This window comes from Columba livia, chromosome 4 (assembly GCF_036013475.1).
Source record: "Columba livia isolate bColLiv1 breed racing homer chromosome 4, bColLiv1.pat.W.v2, whole genome shotgun sequence".
NCBI lineage: Eukaryota > Metazoa > Chordata > Aves > Columbiformes > Columbidae > Columba > Columba livia.
The window spans coordinates 52,353,451-52,368,682 of NC_088605.1; the positions used below are offsets into that span (position 1 = coordinate 52,353,451).

At 39.6% G+C, this 15,232-nt stretch overlaps 1 protein-coding gene across 9 annotated transcripts in view; it reads right to left on the reverse strand.

Annotated features, from left to right (window-relative positions):
- Positions 1 to 15,232, reverse strand: part of USO1 (USO1 vesicle transport factor) — a 37,499-nt gene that overhangs the window by 9,795 nt on the left and 12,472 nt on the right. For 5 of the 9 annotated variants that reach the window (XM_065061682.1, XM_065061676.1, XM_065061679.1 and 2 more), the window contains 12 exons: positions 14,795 to 14,895; positions 12,699 to 12,801; positions 12,482 to 12,537; positions 11,725 to 11,845; positions 9,809 to 9,987; positions 8,449 to 8,589; positions 7,533 to 7,621; positions 6,650 to 6,804; positions 6,186 to 6,397; positions 5,306 to 5,326; positions 956 to 1,066; positions 179 to 297 (listed from right to left, as the gene is read on the reverse strand). In XM_065061682.1, the coding sequence (XP_064917754.1) occupies positions 179 to 297; positions 956 to 1,066; positions 5,306 to 5,326; positions 6,186 to 6,397; positions 6,650 to 6,804; positions 7,533 to 7,621; positions 8,449 to 8,589; positions 9,809 to 9,987; positions 11,725 to 11,845; positions 12,482 to 12,537; positions 12,699 to 12,702 (1,208 nt within the window). In that variant the 5' untranslated portion in view covers positions 12,703 to 12,801; positions 14,795 to 14,895. The remainder of the gene's footprint in view (positions 1 to 178; positions 298 to 955; positions 1,067 to 5,305; positions 5,327 to 6,185; positions 6,398 to 6,649; positions 6,805 to 7,532; positions 7,622 to 8,448; positions 8,590 to 9,808; positions 9,988 to 11,724; positions 11,846 to 12,481; positions 12,538 to 12,698; positions 12,802 to 14,794; positions 14,896 to 15,232) is intronic. The other 4 variants (XM_065061678.1, XM_065061683.1, XM_065061681.1 and 1 more) reach the window with 1 other exon arrangement.

Below are 15,232 nucleotides of genomic sequence, written 5' to 3' on the forward strand. Positions count from 1 at the left end.
GCTCATGGCAGGAAGTTGTTGGACTGGATGAGCTTTGAAGGTCCCTTCCAACCCAAACTATTCTGTGCTTCAACTAAATATTGTTGACGGCATCACCTCAGTTAAAAGCCTCTTAAAACACCATCTGCCATTCACAGAACCTTTCCCTACTGTCCCCTTATTTCTACACCATACTTACTTCCTGTAATTTTCAAGGGAATTGTCATTATAGTAGATGGAAATGCCAAGCAAAAGTGCACACAGGCCTTGGACGAGCTGCTCCTCTTCTCCAAGGTTTTCAGCTATCTGTCCTGTGAGCTAGAGCTCTTGTTAAGGGTATTTGAGGTATTCCGTAAGCACAATACATATAACACAATTCTCCCTATATAAATTCCCAATTAAAATTATTTTCACATGAAAAAACAAGCTTAATTAGCAAGTAGGCAAAAGAGTTGATGGAATCCTCAGAAAACTAGCTCCTATTTTAAAGGACTTGAGTGGTTTCCCTGAAGCTTTTCTCATACACTGTCTGCTTAACCCAAAGCAGGTAGCTGTTCCAAAACAAACTTTCAGTTTAGACAAGGTGTCAGTTTACCCTTGTGTACTTTAGTCAGATCTTTTCCTGAAAAGCAAGCATTAGAAATAAGCTTCAACAGAAATAGGAAGCACTCTTCCTATTTCTTGGATGTCAGCATAAGTCACACTAAAAATATAAATGGGCGTGTCACAATAAAAAAACACACCGACAGAACGACATCGCTTCCCACTGTTCTTTGTTACATGCACATCTTAAAGATAGGTCAGCATACACAGAGTATTGTCAGATAGCTGATTGTATCTCTTTGCCTCAACACATTTTCTTTTCGTGTCACGCAGCATCCCTGCAAACTGACGTAAATAAATATGTGACTTGAACATGAATAATCCAAGTAATTTCTAGGCAAGCAGTTCTACTCTGCAAGCAGGTCAAGGATACAAAAGGTATATTGGCTGGATTGTGAAGGAAGTGTGTGACAGCAATTGAGCAGTTGCTTAGCCAAGTGCAAAGCAACATCAGTAGTCCAACCCTGGTCTGTACTTTGCTGCCCTGAAAAGAATAAACCCCTCCATCATTATATTTCCACAGAACTAAAAACAAACAAAAAACACACCCCAACAAACAAACAAACCAAAACCCCCAAACCAACCAACCAACCAACCAGCTGTATGGGTTCAAAACTCACACACTTTCACTCGTTTTAAAAACCACAAGTCATGTCTTTCAAAACACCCATTTGTTAGTTATACTGAACACAGATTAAGTGCTTTGATGAAACAAGTATTCATATTTAACTTTTCAGAGCAAAACAAGCAACACAGATGTGAAAAGTGACTCAATGCAAATCAGCACTGATACAGAAATCTTAACAAATTAGTTTTGCATTTATAATTAATACTAGGGTAACATGAAAGAACATACACACAACCCCAGTAAAGAAGTAACAAGGCATAAATTAAACCAGGTAAGGATTCCCTATAAAAAGAGATGCATCACTAAGACTTCCCCTGCTGACTAAAAATTGCCATGTGCTCCTATTATTGTTTTCTAAGTAACGTAAGATAATACTCAAGTGGCTTTTGATTCAGACAGTCAGCACATTAAGCCAACAAGAAGAATATTAACTGCAGTATTTGTTTTTGTTAACTAGGGAAAATGAGCTTTTATCTAAAAATTGACTGCCTTCTCAATTCTGTCCCCCTTGTCTTTGCTGCAGGTACTGTGGGCACAGCAGCATTCAAGACAGGCATACATGTCTTCCAACAGTCAACATTCAAAAGGCAACCAAGGAAAATATTCCCTGTATGGAAAACTAAATTTTAAATGCACATCTAATAAACCAGGTAAAGTAACTGGAAGATAAAGTGAAGTCTTGAAGGCAGGAAAACGCTTATAGAATGCTGGGATACCTTCAAAGGGGGGCAAGAAAATATACTGGAATGAGCAGTCACAGATCAAGACAATGGCAAAAGAGAGGTATTAATCAACAGCAAAGAGTATCTGCTGGAGAGCTATCTGCGCTTGAGACACTGAATTTCCATCCATGTCTCTGGTAACCCTTGTGCTTTAGAGCTGAAGGCAGTGTTATTTTTAACTTTAGTTAAGCATTCAAAAAACCCAACAACACCCCCCACACTAAGAAAGCCCCTGGAAGTCTTTGAATAAGCCTGTTTCCCATTGAAATAGCCAGTAAGCAGCTGTCCAGCAAGCAGCAGTCTGGCAGGCTCCCAGCTACCCCTGCGGAACACAGAACAGGCAGGAACTGAGTCCAGCAACTCTGGAAGACAATACCTAGCTCAGAAGAGACTGCCTTCAAGGACTTCCTTTTGAGTTGCTGTGATTTGCTGCAGTATACCACCATCACCAAGATGAACCATCTCCTTAAAGGAGTAGGAGAACACAGATGACAGATACTGTGGTAGTCACCTCTAATTGCTGCACACATAGGAAACGGAGCTTCTGTCCCTTTTTCCTCATGACCATCCTCATTACTGCCAGGGTCACAAGTAAACTGTGTCAGAACCACAGAGAATACAGCCATCACCACAAACTGCACAGCACCTGCCTGATGTGTTTCACTGTACTACATGCCATACTAGCAATTGTTGTTCAGTCCTTACTGTATGTTTGTCTGCAGCTTTGTTGTGACCCTCCCATGATGTTGTATAAACACAGATTATCTTCCTTGCTGCTACCCTGGCAGCTGAATAACACAACTGGTTTCCACTGATCTAGACCTCAGTGCAAGTTGCACACTCCACAAACTCTATTCTCTTTCCCCCCAACTGGCTCATTTAGCTTTCCCCATCACCACTGTGTATTTCCCCTACCCACCTCATACTTGGTAAATAGTTCATGACTTGTATGCAACACAGCACTTTCAAGTCTTTCCTCATGAGATGACATTTATTTCCAAGATAGTCTAATGACATGATATGTTTAAGAGATATTCACTATCATATAACAGGTTTATCTACAAAAGCAAGACAGGATACCAAAAGAGCTGTCTTACCACTTTTTATTATCCACAAGTTAAGGCTAAGGACTGTGTTTGCACTCCAGTCTTCAGGTTAAGCATAAATTAAGACACAAGGTCACAAATCAGAGGTCTTTCAAGCTCATACAGGAAATCATCTGCCACATCACACTGCTGTAGTGAACAGCAATAATATTGTCATGTCAAACAACTTAGCTAAAGAACCTGCTGACCACACAGGCCCTTCTTGTTATATTGAAGCCTCTAGACAGGCAATTTGCTTTGTCATTGCCATTTCACATAACTACAGGGTCACCTAGGTTGAAAGGGACCCTGGAAGTCACAGAGAGTCCACATTCCTTTAGCATAAGAGCAATGTAAAAGCACCACACCAATTCTGCCTAAATTACCTCCAGATCAGATGCAGTAACAGCCTCCTGATACTGCCAGCTATGTAACTTACCCTGCCACAGAAACCCCTTTGGGGAAACACAACCCTGACACAGCACTGGGGGATGGAGTGTCCTTGTGTCCACTGGATGGATGGAGCATCCATCCTGCACACTTGCAGCTTGACCCCACCTGCAAGTACCATTATGCAGTGGTCAGAGAAACTGCCCTTTTTCCCCCCATTCATTGCTCCTCACACCTCAGACTTGTTCAAAACTGCTGGGAATTGCTTCCCCCAGTCCTTCTGCTCTGAAGGGATGGCTATGTTCCTCAGCCTATGCTCAGCCTTAATGTCTCTAGCAAACCTGAGAAAAGGCCACTGGGCTTGACCAATTTTACCATGTTCCTCTTTCTACAAATGACACTTATGCTACACTTAATCAGTTTAATTGCTGACAGTCTGCATTTAATCCCACAGTAACCACCCATGCAACATTGCTTCCACTCTTCTGAGAGAGATGGAAGTTACTTGGAGGGACCAGAAACAGCCCAAGTGTAAGAGTTCAGACGGACTAATTACTGACAACATGGCTATGACATCCATCATCTGTGCAGAGACCTCAGTCACAGCAACTTACTGCTGTTCATCAAAAGATAGCGTCAATTCTTCTCTAACTGAACAAAAATAAATGCTGGCTTCAAACAAAACAAACGAGCAGCACTAGAAATCCATTTCCCCTCATTTACATTTACAAATAGTGGCTCTTATCATCCTGACATTATGAGCCGGTTCATACACACTGGGAATACCTGCTGTAACTGGCAGTCTTGCCTTACATCACATTGCCACACCTCGTACTTCTTAGGAGACACTGGTAGAAGCGTCACTCATTAAGATCTTGTCAGAAACACGCAGTTACTTTTGTGTGTGCTACCTGGCATTTACAGCACACATTGTCTGCCGGAAGAAATTGTACACCACATTTATTCTCAAGCACTGCATGCTATTCTGAGGTCAAACTAACAAGTTCTGCTTAAGGTTTTCCACACAGACCAAAACACCCTCTGGAAAAAAAACAAAAAAAAAAAAACAGAAAACCAAAAACAAACAACAACAACAACGAAAAACAACAAACCCCAACACAAAGCTATTTCCTCGACATTGCACAATAGCCCCTACTGAGATAGATGACAGCTCCCCATGGCTGCTGTTCTAACAATTTAGGGCTGAGAACAATAACACCATCCCTCAGGACGACTGTGATAAATGTGGTAAATAAAGCAGACAATTCCACAGCAGCAGTATTTCAAAATTGCTTTTTCTGCTGCTGATAACCACCTTAGCAGCACTTCAAGTAACACAGCCTGAAACCCTAACAACTCACTTCAGGGGTCACTTGCTAGTAATGAGATCCCTTGCTATTCACAACTAGTAGCTCCCAATGTTAAAACTTTTTGCTAGTAACTAGAACATATAAAGTGGTTGGAACACAGGTTTAACAACAGCTTTTCTTTTAGTAGTCAGGAAATAATAATCATGTTCCTACTTTAGATTGTACCAGCTGTTTCTTACAGGCCAGTCTGGGAAAACAGCATTTCTAAAAGTTTTAATTTTTCTTACAAGAAAGTACATCTGTTAGGTGAACAGATGGTGAATGAGTCTGCCCCACTGGAAAGAAAGCACCCATCCTACCCAAGATATTTAGCCCATAGTTTTGTGGAGTATCCCCAGAGAATCCCCTGGAGAAACAGAAAGAGCTTGTTACGCTAGGAAAAAACCCAAACCCAAGTGCAACACAAAGCCGTAAGTGGAAACACATCAAAAAGCTGTTAAAGAACACCTCCCCAGCAAAACCCAAGACAAGAGGAAAAGGGCTGCTTTTGGCAAGAAAATGCCAAAGCTGTGCCAAAAACATACATACCCGTCTGTCGATCTTATCACCCTGTAAGTTACACATGCATTATTTGAGAACTTTTAAGTGGAACACATTTCAGAAATGTCCCCCCAAAGTCTAAGTCCCTTGTAGTTTTTAAGACTAAAGAGCCGCAGGGAGTTTTACTGACTCAAATTTACTGTCAGCAAAAATGCCAGGAAAAGGATACAAGAGTACTGTCTGTTTTCAGGTAAAGCAGGTGAAAAGTCACATGAATGAATTCAAAATACAAGAATTCTGCCATTATTCTTACTTGCAGTAAAGTCTAATCACTGCCAGAATTACAGTAGCTCCTTATCATTACAACCATTTGGGGTACAAGTATGCATAACAGAAGTGCACATCACAAGAAAGTGTGGTCTAGGATACAGAGTTTAATTACTTGGCATTTGCAAAGCCAAGCATTAATACACTGAAAAAGTTTAAAAAAAAAAAAAAAAAGCTTTAAATAGCAAAAACCAAAAACAATCAATACATGAGCACCTGGTATTTTCAAAATGTTACAAGTTAGCAGTTACAGGCTAAATACTAACCAGGCACTTCTTCAGCAACAAAATGTGACTGGGGATCCTGCCAGTCTGCCTTTTAAATCAAGTTTAATTATAGATGCTTTAGGACCCTCTGCCTGCTGAGAGTAAGCAACATCAAGCAGCAATCACTGATGAAAAAAACAACATTTGCCGTTTTTCTCCTCCCCTTCAAGCATATGGTGCTTTAAGCAAAGCTTAAGAACTCTCATCGGGGGAGAGAATCCTCCTTCTCATTAAGCTAGCACTCGCATCTTCCTGTGATGCACCTGCAACAAGAGTAGCATTCTTCCTGGATATCCAGAGTTTTATCCCAAAGCTGGGAGCAGTCAGTGCCGTACCTGCGAGAGTATGTTGGTGCACTGCTGCAGCAGTGACACTGGTGGGTTACCGATACTCGTTGCAAGCTGAACTCTCAGGAGCTGTTCTTTCAGAGTTGCATTTTCCTGTAAAGCATGGGCCAGGGCCACAGCAGCACACCAGTTTGAGAGAGAGTCCGTGGAAAAGAGGCCCCCACAGAGCAGCTGACCAGCTGAGACAGAGTTACCTGTAGCTACCAGAATGGCCAAGAGGTCCAAGTGAGATTAAAACAAGACACAAAACCAGCAAAATATTTAAGACGTAAGCATACAGTTAAAACTCAGAAAAATGGAACTCATGAAGACTTAGGGAAATCATAAGCCAAATAATCTTGCTTGGATCTGACATTCAATTGCAGGTAAATAATTCTGCAGAAGATATCACTTGATGCATTAAACATTTGTGCTAGTTCACAACTCACTGCAGAGATGTTAGTTCTGCGTACCATCAATAGTAGATGGCAGAAGCGTTGAAACAATCTCTCCTTGTCCTTTTTGGTTTTTGTATAAAAAGCACTGGAAACAGTAGAGAACAGCACAACGTAGCACAAAAGGCTGCCTTTCATTCACCATGGACATCAAAAGCACTACAATTGCAGGCCTGTTTGGAAAGGAAAGCAAGGTCATTAGGACAAAGTTGTGAATGAAGACAACTGCACATCGACAATTTAGAGTGTATTCTCCAGGTAAATAAAAAGGCTTTTGCCTACTCCATCTATTGCCATTTCACACACTTGAATAAAGCCTTTTATTTTAATACCAAAGCTTTTCAGCTGGTTGAAACACAAAACAGTAGATTATATATGACTGCAGGGGGCCAGTGTTCCCCAGCTATATTCCTGTTTCACACTGAGTTCCCTGCTAGCTTCAGTAATAGCATAGAGCAACTTGTAATACAGAATGCTCTTCTTCTATCCTCACCTTCATATTCAAATATTGAATTTAAGTTCTCGTTAAGGTAACCCTTGCTGTTCCCAAGTCGGAATAAACGTCAATTACCTGCCTGATTTCCTTGCCTCTAAATCTTTTTGTCAACTGTCCTCTGGCTGACAGTGGCAGCTCATCCTCATCCAGGAATTTCTTAGCTATTGCTCATTCACTTTTCAGGTACCACATAATATAAAAAACCCAACAGTTCTAGGCCTCATCTCTGTGGAAACGCACCTCACAACCTACTTGCTGTAACTAACATATCCAATGTGAAGTTGAACCTGTTGGCTCCATATCATAATTACAGACTCTAAACTTAAACAATCCTTTGCATTAGACTGCCATTGTCCACACCAATACATCATTACCTAACACAGTTAAATACTTTTCTTCCTCTACCTTGGTGGATTAGAAGGTGCATTTACAGAGGCAAAGTAGTCTTGATTCATCTGGCATCCTCGAATGACCTCTGATACAGTATTAATGGTCTACAGAAAGGGTAGAAAAAAATAAATGTAGTTAGTTAGATGTAAGCCACAATCTACTGCCTAGATCACTCAAAATTGTTCAAGATCACCCTGACAGCTTGATATCAAAAAATACATACCACGTCTCAGAGATTTATTCCATAAAACCATTTGAAATTAAATCCAAGCAGCTAACAGCTGTGAAGCATGCTGAGCAAAGGTTAAGGGACAGAAAGCTCAGACAGCTCTATCGTATCCAGTTACCTCCAACTTCTTTTTATGTCAGATCAGTTCTGCTATGACAGCCAGTTAAACTGGACATTTTAGAGAAGTCAAAAAACAGAGAAAAGTCTGCAGCTCATCTTTTAAGAGATAAGAACATTGGAATGGAGGCCACGCTAAAGGAACTGGTCCACACTCAAAGTAGATTATTTTATCAAGGGGAAAAACACCTTATCCTAGATTGCTGGTGAGGCTTTCTATTATAGAAGCAAGAAGTCTCTCCTCATTGGAAACCTGCCAAGCCAGAATACTTCTAGACTCCCTCAGAAAAAAAAAGTAACAAAAAAACAAATAAATAATAATAAAACACCTACACAAAACCAGTGAAAAACATTAATTCAGCCCCTCTGCAATATGCTAAAATCCAACAGGAAAAAAAGTAAACAAATCTGAATACTTTCTGGTTGCAAAATATCATGGAAAAGACTATCTTACATTGATGTTGCCCACACAGGAAACTGGTATCTCTGCCATCTGAAATGAATTCTTAGCGAATACCATTATTTCGGTATGTCTCTGCCATACCCATGTTGCCTCTATCCCTACATCTATTTCCTCCCTCTTACTTCTGTCAGGATATCAGCAGGAACTCCAGTTGCCATCAGGATTGTGCACAGCTGCTGTAACAGCCCACAGTGAAACATTGCCTTCTGACAACTGCTGGTGGCACCAGGAGGATTCGTGGGAGACACGAGTACGCGCACAAGCTAGAAAAAAAGAAATTTTTCTGTTTCAAGAGAGCCCAAGACCTTCTGAAATGCACAATGAAACAAGTTAGTCCATTTGCAGTTTAGCCATGAAATGGAATTGCTCCAAAAAACAGACATAAAACCCAACAATTAAGCAGCATGTTCATCTCATTACTACATGTAGCCATTGGATTTTGTGTTTAGTAAAACCCTCTAAAATCTTCAAATATCTGAATCCATGGCAAATGTTGCAAGGAAGTAATGAGAAATTAAGCTGTAACTATTTTATTTGGTTTACCATTTGTCAGAACTACATTTCAGAAGTGAGAAACTACCTTCATCATTGATCTTCAGTTTCCACAAAGTAGTATAGAACAGGAAAACTTTTCATTTTTTGGAGAGGTGAGGAGAATGGAAGATGCCCAACAATCAAAAATTACGAACCCACAGCAAAGGCAGCTACTGGAACTATGTTCACACACCACAGCCATACATGAATTAATACAGGCAGATTCTTTACACAGAACCCCTCTAATTATAAACTTAAATCACTGTTACTTCGTAAGCTACAGGAAATGAAGTTACGTGATATGCCAGCTATTACAAAATCACAATTTGGAAATAGTATTTGTGCTGAAAGTAGTATATCTCACAGAATCACAGAATGTTAGGCATTTGAAGGTACCTTGAAAGATCATCTGGTCCAATCCCCCTGCCAGAGCAGGAACACCTAGATGAAGCTACACAGGAATGTGTCCAGGAGGGTTTTGAATGTCTCCAGAGTAGGAAAATCCACAACCCCCCTGGGCAGCCTGTTCCAGTGCTCTGTCACCCTCACTGTGAAGAAGTTTGTTCTCAAATTTAAGTGGAACCTCTTGTGTTCCAGTTTGAACACATTACCCGTTGTCTTACCATTGGTTGTCACTGAGATGAGCCTGGCTCCATCCTTGTGATACTCACCCTTTATATATTTGTAAACATTAATGATGTCACCCCTCAGTCTCCTCTTCTCCAAGCTAAAGAGACCCAGCTCCCTCAGCCTTTCCTCATAAAGGAGATACTCCACTCCCTTAATCATCTTCGTTGCCCATTCATTCTCATGAATTTCAGTAGCTAATACTGAGCTCAAGACAACATACAGATTTCACAGTTAAGTGTTACATTGCACTATTCTTCATTGCAAGACAGGTGGAAAAGTCCTGACACTGGTACTTAAGAGTTAGTTTAAATGTTTTACCTGCAGCATTAGGTGAAGATTAGTTACTTTCTGTGCAGACCACCCACAGTTGTCATCTCCAACTTCAAACCAAGGCTTCATTCGCTGAATGTATGAACCTTCTTTGAAGAAATTCTGATTGGAATTATTATTCTTCAACAAGTTTTGTAATAGGAGGAGACAGTCTTCCACTACTATTCCTGGTGAGAGAAAAATAAAAGACTAGTCAAAACATGACACCTGTAAAACTAACTGGTTTCTCGACGCACAAAGTATCTTCTAGATGGAACAGAGCACACATTTCTGAACTCTTCGTTTTTACAAACATTAGATTTGGCCCTAGAACTATGAAGCTCATACATGAGAAAATAATCAAAGGCCACTCTAAATTAAATGTATCAATGTTGAACCAGCATATTTCCAAGGAAACCACAATTATAGTTCTTCCACAAGTCTGAAGCACAAAAATCTTATTTCCAAAGAATATACAGTTTGTATGAATTAATTGGGTAGGAACAGGAAGAACTTCAAAAAAGGCTCACAATCGCTTTGTGTCTTGAAGTATAACTACTTCAGAGTCAGGCTACACTACTGTCTCTTTGTATTTTAAGCATTAAAATAAAGTTTCTCTTATGTTGCATCGTGATTCAAATGTAGCAATTCTTACTGGATTACACATTTGTTATCTTTAGTCACCGGCTAAATATTAAACTCATTTCAAAACTACTTTTTAAATTTTCTGGTAGAGAAATAATTCCTAAAAACAGCCCATACAACAAGCCAATTCAATCTCAACTCCTTGGACTTGTGACAGCTTTTTTTTCCCACCTCAGGTTATATTCCTGAAAAAGAAATACACATAGGAATCAGCTATGTACTCCATGAAGAAAAGAATGCTCAGACAATGCAGTCCAGAAGACAACATGAATAAAGGCAGCCTGCTTCTGATACTGCTGGGATGCCTCTAAATCTAGACTCTACAAAAACGATAAAGATTTACTCCTTCTGCTTCTGAAAACACACAAGCTGTGCCAGATTTGGGAGCAGGAGAAAAAATGGAGACCAGCTGTCACATTCCCCCCTTCCCACACCTGCTGCAAAGCCACAGCTGGTAATCCAGCCTTTGGCAGGGCTGCAGAGACAAGGAAGGGACATGTAGGATGGGAGAAGGAGACACCTCTTAGGAATTTACATACCAAGTGTCCCAAAACTATCAGCTGCCTAAAAATATCACCTTTGATTCAAAGATTCACATAATCCTTCCATGTCAGCATACCTGATTTAATTCAGCTAGGAGAGAAGCATTACATTAACTGCTCCCACAGCCCACAGAAAGTTCTTTTTATTGAAATAGATCCTGTAGCCAACTATGATTAGTGGTAAAGGGATAATGTGTCACTAAAAAATAAGAGGCACCTAGGTGCTGCATCACTAGCTTTTTTTTAACTCCAACAGGTAAATGATTTGGCAAGAAGCTGATCAGAAAACTGAAGTTATTAGTGAGGCTGAAGCAACTCTGCAAGCTGTTACTTCCCGCCACTCCAAACATCCAAGGATCTTGCAGGAGGAATGCAGATGATTAACTCTGTAAGTGGCAAGTGCAGCATACACATATCTGACACTACTGTTCAAAGCATGTACATTCACAGACATAAGCCAAGCAGAAACACACCAACTCACACACACATGCCCAGAGAAATTAAGTGATGTTTTAATTAAGTATCTCTACGGTAGTTTTCAAAAGATGTTGAAACCTTCCCTAGTTACTCAATCTGGTTTTGCTTGTTTCAGTACAACCAGGCTGTGTTTTAATCTTTCTACCCATTTACCCATTGACTTAGCTCCAATTGCATACTAACATCAGCCTGTAAACATTGTCACCTAATAGTTCATACAGAAGCACAAGACTATGAAAAAAGTCCTGGACTTCTGTGTACCTCCATCACTGTTTCCTTCTTCTGTTATGATATCCAGAAGTCTTTCAAAGGCGTTTTCAAAGGCAACAATCTTCTGTATGGCAGCATTACTTTTTGTCAGTTGCTGTAACAACAAGACTCCCTTGACAAGTTGGGGAGAGAAAAAATTAAACTTAGTTTTACTAGAACTAAATTGCTTTTCACAAGTCACAGCTCTTAGAAGGATGCTAAATCAGCATCATAACCTTTAGCCAGAATCACAGGACAGAAGTGCACACCTTTCAATTCAGCACATGTAACGAAATCAACTGTGGACACCATGCAATTGTTCCCTCACACCTCAATGCACTTAATAATAGAAGCACAGTAGTGCTAAAAAGGACACTAAGTGGCTGTACAGAAGAAAAAGGGAAGTTGTAAAGCACCTCATCTCTTCTGTAGTACTTAGAGCATTTTGCCATCTGATGAGTAAAAAGAAAGAACTGACGTGAGCCTGACAGAACGCCAAGACAAAGATCAGCTAACACGCTAGGAAAACCCTACACAAGGGTCAATGTTGGCATTGCATATACAGTAATGGTTTGCTTTCATTAAATGAATTGAGATGAGACATACAAAAGCCACCCAACTCCACTGGAGAATTAAATGTTCCCAATGAGCAACCACAACGACTTCTTCACATGCATTCATTTAACTTAATCCAAATTCTGCACAAGTACTAAACAATTCAATTGACAGTTACTATTAAGAGGATAAACTGCCTTTCTTCTGTACTTACATCATTTCTTATAACTTCCCTAGAGTCTGCCAGTAAATCCATGAGTCTGGAAACACCTGTAAGAAATGCATTTAAGAAAAAAAGAGCATAAAGACAGTGCAGCTTTTTCATGCTGGATGTCTTTAAAATACCTTGCTCAGTCCTCCTCCATCTGTCTGCCATGATGTTTGCTGAGTTTCCAGCTTCAAGTTTATCAGCAATAAAATCAATCACTCACCCATAGGGCTGACAAGAATTATCTGCTGCACCTGAGGCCCTTGCTGCTTTAAAAGAGATGTAAGTAGTTTCACTCCAGGCCAACGAACATGGAAATCAAATTCCTGCAGAGGTACAGAGGAGTACATTAAGTAGTAAATTCCTCATTATTCAACTTTCTCTTCTAGACACCAGTTATGAATAGACACCAAACAAATAAGGAACTTCATCTTGTCTGTTTCTTTATCAATCCTATTCCAGCACATGGCCAGCAACTCAAAAAGCTATCATATTCCGTGGTTCCTTTTACTTCATTATCATCAATGAGAACTCCAGCAGTTTCCTTTCCTCTGGGATTGCTTTCCTAGCTTTTTTTTTTTTTTTTAATAAAAAACAGCTAGTTCAATCCTCTAGGGATAAGCCCGTATTACCTAGAAATCCAACAGGTAAAAAAGTAAGCCTTTTTGTATCTTCTTCCTATTCCCAAACTGTAACAGCATCTTCTCCATTAAAATTTGGTCTTATCAGCAAGAGAAAACTCAAGCACTAACGAGCCCAGGGACAGACTGACCACGACCACCAAACCTTTGGGCTCCTTAGGTCAGCTCAAGCTCATTCAACAGCTGGTGACTGGACCCACTTCTCAACTGAGTCGCCTCACAGAGCTTTCTGTACTTCTAATCCTGCTGGGTTTAAAGCATCACCTTGAAGCAAACCAGCAGAAAGAACACTAACAAGCAGTCTTATTTTAACCCTGTTCCAAGTGAAAACTGAGTGTCATTCCATTCCTCAGCACCCTACCTACCTCAGCTCTGGCCAAGATACATAGCTGAACTCTCACTGCTGTAGACAGGTGGTAGCTAATCAATTTTCTATCTCCAAACAAGCTAGATGTTTTATAAAGCTTTTCCTAATGCTGACTCTTGTACAGTACAAACCCTCAATGGCAAAATATTGCTAGCAAAGAGGATGCTGGACTAATGCATTACATGTGCAGAGAAAAAAAACATAACACAAAACACAGAGTCACAGAATCACAGAATGTGAGAGCTTCCAGCTCTGCAAAACACTATATACATTTCCATCAAAAGACACTTCCGTGTGCAATTGCACACCAAGCAGGCTTTGACAGTCACACAGCTCCACCTACAGGTGTCACCTATCTTGAGGACTGATGTTTGATGTTTGAAACTTGCAGATCTCAGATTTGGATCAATAGTCAACAGAATCCTGCTACAGAGTAAGGCTAACTTGTAACAGATACATCCATTAAGTATATCTTGGATTTTCTGTAACAGATATATCAGTCAAGTATATCCTGGATTTTCCAAAAAGATGTATTGCATTTTCACATTTCAGGAGTATATTTATAAGGCAACCTTTCATACAAAGTGGTTTTATAGAATGTTCAGCCACAAACAGAAGTTTCAGAAAGATCATTTCACTAACTCACTTATCCCAGTCTACATATTTCTACCAAGGCTGAAATTCAGCATTCAGGTATTAAGCCTCAGAAATAATGACATATGTTTGATACTGCTGAGAGCATGACATAGGTTCCATATGGGAAGAGCAGAACATCATCTTTTTACTGAAGATGGACTTCCAGGAAAAAAAAAAAAAAAATCATGTTGCTCTTTTTTCTCAAACAATAATATTCTTACTTTGGAAAGAAAACTTGTAACAGCTGACAATCAAGAGGCATTCCTTGAATATAAAACCATTGGTAGAGGAGTTGAACTTAGGCTGATGGAAAGCAGTCACCCTTTCTACTTGAACTGCATCTTAAGACATTACTTTCTCATTACCATTTAATTATCATCTGGAAAATTATCCTTGCACAACTGAAAAGAGATGTTATTTGTGGAGCAATATTTTTTACCGTTCGTAAGCTAAAACACTTTCAATGTTACTCTACACTAAAAGCTGCACCAATGGCCTTCATGCACACCATAGTCTTAACTTAACTCCAACCCCACATTCAGTGTGTCAAAGAAAAAATGCAGATTTTACATAGTCTTCACTAGAAAGACAAAAACAAAGCTTTATCCATTAAGATAACCTCCATGTACAATACTACATGTCCGTCAGTATTTCAAGTATGATACTGTCACTCACCTCCACAAGAGTCAACAAGAGTGTGACATTTTCTTGCTGTTTAATGAATATCTCTGTGAACTGACTTCCCAAATCATCAACTTGTTTTGATAAGTTTTCTTCTGCAATAGTAAAAAACAATGTATTACAACACATGGTTGGAAGAACTTCAGATAGTTGGGATTTTTATTCTTACTAAATAGGGCCACGGGTGACAGAAGGGTTTAGAGGTACTGCTGTAATGGTAAGTAAATTCTTTTCAAAACAAACACTGACACAAGCTTTTTACAAAACAAAATTACATTATTCTAAACATAGCTTTTATTGAGAGGTATTTAAAAAAAAAAAAAAAGAGGAGGGAACCAACAATCTATTAAACAAATTCAATTCAGCATTAAAAGAAAAAAAAAAAAAAACACAAAAATCCTATTTCCAGTGATCATATCTGACCAGATTCAC